The sequence below is a fragment of the Morone saxatilis genome, unplaced genomic scaffold, assembly GCF_004916995.1.
Source record: "Morone saxatilis isolate NCDOM2014 unplaced genomic scaffold, NCSU_SB_2.0 Contig5, whole genome shotgun sequence".
Taxonomy (NCBI): domain Eukaryota; kingdom Metazoa; phylum Chordata; class Actinopteri; family Moronidae; genus Morone; species Morone saxatilis.
In genome coordinates this window covers 20,445,838-20,452,955 of record NW_023340095.1, presented here as the reverse complement: position 1 = coordinate 20,452,955, position 7,118 = coordinate 20,445,838, and the positions used below count along the sequence as shown (strand labels likewise).

At 40.0% G+C, this 7,118-nt stretch overlaps 1 protein-coding gene across 1 annotated transcript in view; it reads right to left on the bottom strand.

The window, feature by feature from the left end:
* ints6 (integrator complex subunit 6) overlaps positions 1-7,118 on the bottom strand; it is a 21,836-nt gene that overhangs the window by 13,510 nt on the left and 1,208 nt on the right. The window contains exons 3-5 of the mRNA XM_035676898.1: positions 6,723-6,872; positions 2,045-2,134; positions 568-751 (exon numbers count right to left, since the gene is read on the bottom strand). Coding sequence (XP_035532791.1) covers positions 568-751; positions 2,045-2,134; positions 6,723-6,872 — 424 coding nt within the window. The remainder of the gene's footprint in view (positions 1-567; positions 752-2,044; positions 2,135-6,722; positions 6,873-7,118) is intronic.

Genomic DNA, 7,118 nt, shown 5'->3' with positions numbered 1-7,118 from the left:
AATTTCTGGTTTGCACTATTGAATTCAAATGTATAAATATCAAATGTATGGGTTACATGCTGGATCTGGTTTCAGTCCATTTGCTTTGTATTGAAAGCCTATGCAGCCTGTGCATATTAGCATTGATGATACAATAACAAAAAATCCTCACAAAATTAACTGGAGCAATTAAGAGTCTAAATGTTCCTCCTTGTTTTGAGACACTAAGTGATAGACTCAAAGAATGCTCAGGATAATTCAGTCATGGTTCTGCTTTTCACTTACTTCACTACTTATTTACTTTATTCCCAGTATTTCCATTATGAAACCTAATAGCATCCTTAAGTAAACCATCCCTGTTAAATATCCTCATCTTCCTCAACTCCCTTTTATAACACAGGTTTTCTGTCAAATATTTGAAGCATAACTCAAGATAACCATTTGATATTTTCTGAGACTTGGCAAAGCTCCTCATGATGAGTAAACTGGCCTTCATGTGTAAAACATTTGGAGTGCCCATTTAGGCGATGCGCTCTACAAAACACACACTATACTTTAACCAAACACCAGCTTGTACTGTCCGCCTACCTCCTGTGACCTCACACATGGGAGTGATGGGAGAATCGTCAGGTGGGACACCGCCGAGGGGTTCGGGCTCCACCGAAGCGTTGCCTGGGATTCGCAGTACCAGAGCGAACAGACGCTGGTCCCAGCGGAAGGGCTCCTTGGTCAGCTCGCTACCCGGCAGCGGGGTGGTCAGAGGCAGATGGAGCTGGACGGTGGAGGAGAGAAATAATGAGTAATGACAAAATAACCCATGGATCATAACAACAGACATGATATACATGTACACCAACAGACGGCAGGAATGAGTTGGTAGAGATTTTGCTACACTGTTAATACAGAGGTGGCAGCTCTCCCATTAATATCACTGTTGGATGTTTTATGGGAATATTGATAAAGTGCCTTCATATAATTCGCTGCCTTATCCAAAAAAAGATAATCACATCCTGAACATATTCCCATTACAAGATAAAATAATATATCGCCCACCCTAATCTGGGTTGTCATAAGGTATACAACAATGTTGGTAATTAAACAATAATAACTTCATTTACGCAGACACCTGCTGGTAACTGAGGTGCTTATCTCCATCATACTGCTCCGCAAATGCAGATTCTCATTTTTCCCCCATACATTTTCTTTTCAGACATTTCTTAGGCGGCCAATACTTTTAAATAACTGTCACATGAGCTGCAATTAAAGTCAAACTTCCTCACCAAACTTCACTTGGTAATTTGTGCCCAGTCTGAACAAGCACAAGCCTGGAATTATCACAGAAGCCATAAATTAGACTGCGGCTGCAAAATCAGGGATTTAATTGTATGCGCTTTAACTCCAAGAGTTTTGCTTTTCAAGCTACAAAACTGACTACATGGCTTAATAGAGTCCTCTCTGTCTCATCGGGAGTAGCAGCACAAATATTCAATGACGATGACAGACATGACAACTTATGATGAGCTTTTCACACTCTTTTCATTAAATGCCAAAAATTCATTGGCTCTTAAATGGGAATATTTTCTGGTTTTCTTGGTCTTTTCTGATAGTATATTGACCATATTTTGGTTTTTGACCATCACATAAACCGAGCAACTTGAATGTGTCAACCTGGGCTTTGGGAAGTTGTGAAGGGCATTTTCTTTTGATTATCTTACACTTTAAACATTGATCACTTAATTAAGATAAGAATTAATTGCTAATAAGTTAGTGGTGGCTTACAGACAGGTGTGATATGATGCTGTGAGTGGACAATACGGTCGGTCTGTTTTGCTTTACTTAGTCATGGGATGATTCGAACTGTAACTAATAAAAAAATACTTTGAAATAGCCGTTCTGTGAATTTCACTTTAGCCTGCACAGTGACAGATAATAGGGCGATAATAGGATAATAGATGCTTGTGCTAAAGTGAACTTCATCATGGTGTGGTCGTGTGATCAGACAGGCTCCTGAGAGTTGTGGTCCAAACCGAGCAGGAAACACTCCTGATTGGACTTTTTGGCTGACCTCATCTTGGACTCCGCTGCTGCTGGTCAACTTGTTGCCGTCGCTGATGGCGATTATGATGGCAGGCTCGAGGAAAAAGGGATTCCTTCCCTGCAGAGAGAGATAACAAAAGAGACATTCGACAAATCACGATTACTTAAAAAAGTAAACCTCAAGAACAGACAAAAGCAACGTGTTGGACTAAAAAGAGCTAGGTGCATTTACAGAAGCCAAGAGCAAAATTCATATTGGAATTTAGCAGCTGTGTATTTATAGCATAAATGAGAACAGATAACATATCATTATATAGATAACTTACAGGGGATCTATTTTAAGGGAGTGGGTGTGTGAAAGAGAGGACATTAACTCAAGGGAATAATAAAACAATAAGAGTACAGTCTTTAATACAGAGTAAAGAGTACTAAAGACCAGTATGTGTTCATTCTATCCACCACAGTACATTACCTGAGGATCTATGTGAAACCTCTTTTCTGCTAGAACCCACAATATTTCATGACACCACCAGCACACCACACTGATAAAATGAAACTGGAGCAGCGCTGCATTTATCACTATGCATCAGCGCTGTGGGACCTGCACGGAGACCACTGAATAACTTGGCGAGTTAAAAGTGTAAAAACCCCAACGCGGCCCGACAAGTCCTGTCAGCAAACCGTCAGCACGCCGGACCTCACTGCAGAGTCGTACAGAGACTTCATGAAGGCCGTCCTGTTCTGACAGAGGGGCAATTATTAATGGATGTGGACGCGCTCAGTGTGGACCTGTAGGCTGCGGGTTTCTGCTGAATGATGGTTCTATCCACTTTCACAAACAAAGTAAACAGAGCACCAAGATCCACTGTACTGTGGGTATCCATGACAACCTGGCCTTTTTTAATGCCATCCCACCAAAATTCCTCTCATGATATCAAACACTTTCTTAGCATGCTAATGAGCTGCTGATGAGGCCAACTTGCCAGATGAGTGATGATTTTATCCGTGTCACATCAGCTCACTTTGCTTTTACTGTTGCTATGCAATTAGGTGCTGCCAGAGCTATTGAAATGTGATTTTTGAACATCACAGCAGTCCTTACTGACGACAGCTGTGCTCCTGTATCTCCAGTACAGCCTGACAGGTCAGTGAATCGTTAGTAGAGCTGAAACAATCAAGTCAATTAATCTGTTAATCAATAAAAAAAAAAATGATCACCATCTATTTTCATTAAAAAAAAGTCAATTTTTTAGCAAATGCCAAACATTGGCTGGTTCCAACTATTTGGATTTGTTTCTTTTTTTGTCTTATGTGATAAACTGAATACCTTTTAGACTTTAGACACAAAACAAGCCATTTGGTGGCAACATCTTGGACATAAGGATTTGGGATTTTTCAGTATTTTCCAACATGTTACAGACTGAATAATTAAATGAGAAATAGTCAACACATAAATCTATACACATAGTAATCAGTAACTGCAGCCCCAGTCATCTGTAGCTGACTTCATAAACAGGTCGTCTTTGCAGTCAGCTACAGCCAAGTCCATCTGAAACTGCAGGATCTCTGGTCTGCTGACACAATGCCAGACTGATGGAGGTCCATTATTGCTCTGTTTATCACCCCTGCTGACATGTTAACTTATAACCAAACATCACCAGTCATATCATTTCCTCACTCTCATCCTTTCCTGTCCTCCCTTTCCTCTGCCCTCTCATTGCTCTCTTAATGAAACTGTGATCAGTGTCAGGATTACCCGCTGCCTGGCTCCCTCTCTACCTCCATACTCCACTCCATCTCCCAGGGGAGAGTCATCTCAGATGCCTGGCAACCTGGAGGGCTCTTTGTTACTGTAGAGAGAAGCACTCCAGGGCAATATTAACTCCCCCACAGCCTTACTCCCCTTTGTCTTCTCCCTCTCTAGCTTTCTACCCCACTGAACGTCCTGTATCGTGAGCACTTAGGAACACGAGGATGAAAAATCAAAGTCGACTTTTCTTTATGAATTAAATTGGAAAGAAAAGAGGACGATATTGAGTTATTATACGGGACGCTTCAAACACAAAGACAGGCGAGCACTAGCTGCATCACTTTGGCTTTGATTTACAGCTGCTGAAGCAAACTGACACAGATTAATACAGACAAAGAGTAGTCATCAGAGTGCTGATGAAACCTCTGTCACTTTTGACTGCTCAGAGAAAAGAGCTGCCCCTCAGAAAGGTTTGAGATAATTTTGTCCAGGAAATTAGGTTTATCGCCAACACCTGCACCCAATGTCCTGCTTTAATCAAATGAGTCCGGGTACTGATAAAAGACAGTGTGTATACAGGGTTTCCCCAATATCAACGTTAGTACAAATGTGACTTGTGAAACATTATTTTTATGTTGCACTAAGCCCACTTGTTCCACTTCCCTTGAAAATTATTTCCAGTAAACTGCTTAACTTCGCTTAAAAGGAAACAAGAAAAGTAACAAAATAAAATACGACAACAGAAATTCGCTTACAAAATAGATGTGATTGCCATGGGAGTTTCTCAAGTTTGGTCTTTTTAAATAAAAATCAGTAATAAAAATAACCGTTAGTTGCAGCCCTTTACCACAGTGATTATACCACTCCTTTTGAAAATAATACATAATAAGCTAAAGTAATTACAACATTGGTTATGATGTCAAAGTTTCTTTGGGCATAGAAGGGAGGGTGACTTTTATTCTGAAACTGACCTGCTGTCAGTTCTGAAAAGGCAGAGGACAGAACTGGTCATTAAACTGTCAACCTGTCATTAGAGGTCACAGGTGACCGGTGCAGGACACAGTAACTTTGACCTCAGCGTGTGCTGTTTGTGTTCACAGGCATGTGTCTGTTCTGCCAGCCTGACAGTGTGGCTGGCATTTGACATTCAAACTCCCCGAGTGTGTCTGCCATGCATTATGTATACTGTATGTATGCATTACCCTAGATGGTAGGGATCTTCCATTTGTTGCTCAGGAAATTCTAGTTGAACATTTGCTAATGCTCCTACTCTCCCGACTTACCTCCACACTGGGAAACAGGCGTCCAGATTCTATATCAACCACAAGCAGACCAAAGTGGGTATGGACCAGACTTTAGAGCTTCTACTAATAATAACTATTCTGTTCCCCAGGCAGAAAACTGCATCTCCTTTCCAGACACTGGATAAAAGACAAGGAAATCTTATAGGGTGTGATGTGACACATCTCCTGTGAGCCATTTTCTGTTGTAAGACTAAATCGGGAGTCATTTTGTGTTACACTACACGGTAAGTAGCATGATGAAAGAAGACTTGGTTATCTGTTGCAGAGAAGTAATTAGGCTGATGGAGTAACAATCTAAAGTGGTACACACAACCTCACAATTTCATACTGCCTCTAACATGGCTTTACTTTTAACAACTACCTCTCTAAAAGACCACAGAGACTTGAACTGGTGATGTCATTAGGCGGCACTTTTTGGAATAGGGCCTGTAATATTGAATTAGTTACAGACTTTGTGGGCTCACAGAATATCTGTTTGCCATATTCAGTCCCAATTAATTTTATGTGAATTCAGGCTTCCAGCTGTGAATCAGGCCGTTGAGCTGGAGGAGAGACTTCTTTCAGGTTCACAAATTAAAACGGAGTTGTGCAACACAATGGAAATCCAACATCTACGAGCTTGCAGTCTCACATCGTGAAGCCTTTTGTTGAATATCCTAACATTCATGGTCTTGGAAACAGAATATTTAAATAACTTTCCTTTAAGGTAAATCACTATATTTGCTGGTGAAAAACTTTACAAATCGCAGCATCATTAACGCAATAAAAATTTCATTAAAAAGTGTATCTTTTAGTCGTCTGGCAAGCAAGAAACTAAACTTAAAAAAAAAAAAAAACAGCCCAGCAATACATCATACCTTAATGAAGGCTGTACTGTTGGTTTTATTGAAAGCCGTTTCAGAGAAGTGTTGATTCACCTTTGTGGTAATTTCAGAAGCGTCACTCTTACTGTAGAAGTGTTTAACATATTTTGTCCTCAACGTTTATGTCAAGGAGGGTAGACTAAATATTCCAAACACATCTCAGGCTAATGCAATACAATTCAACAGCATCTCAAACGTGACCGTTAAGTTGAAATAACACCCCTCTAAAACAGTTTCAACAAAACATTATAACCCTTCTAAAAAGGCAGGATTTAAAGCAGAACTCTTATATAAGAGTACATTAGTTTTAGGTAAGTGTATGTAATAAAATACCAATTTTGGGTACATAGCTGTGCAGACTTCATTAACTATTTATCCTCCTAAGGCTGAAAGAGCTCCTCAAATTTTAAATACATCGTGCACTCGTAGGGTTTAATGTTTAAAGCTCATTTAAAACTCAAATCTCTACTCATCTGAAAATATTAGCATGATTTAAAGCACAGTGGCAGTATGTGACACAAGGTCACCAGATCAATGTGAAATCAATAAAAGGTTGCCGAGGTTAAAAAATAAAGTTGCTCCTGTCTTCTTACTTTGTTGCCGTTATGTTTGTGTCACGAGCACATGACTGAAAGTGTGTGGGGTCACAGTATGCAGGTGGTTGATGCTTGTAAGACTGGGGATAGGGGAAGGGAGCGGGTGAAGGGGGGTGTGTGGGGAGGGCATATAGCACCTTGTCATAACACTTAATAAACCTGATTTCTTCTCTGCCTCTTCAGTGCTACATACCTGTCCATAGTTGTCTATCCCAGTCACTAATCTATTGAGATTGAGTAAATCAAAAGCGGTCCTCAAGGACTGGCCAATAGTTGTGAGTCCGGTTGCTTGGAGGTTCCTCAACTCTGTCATGAATGTGGCATGGCTCTCTTTCCATCCAGCCTTTAAAAACAAAAACAACAACAACAAAACATTTGGTTAATAACGCACATAAAGATATGGTAACTGCCCCCACTGTTGTGACCACCAGACAACTTCTACACAAGTCATTGGTTAACTTGGATGTTTTATTATGACTCTTAACTGATTGACATAATATATATGTGTGTGTATATATATATGTGTGTGTGTATATATATATATATATATATATGTATATGTGTGTATATGTATATATATATGTGTATA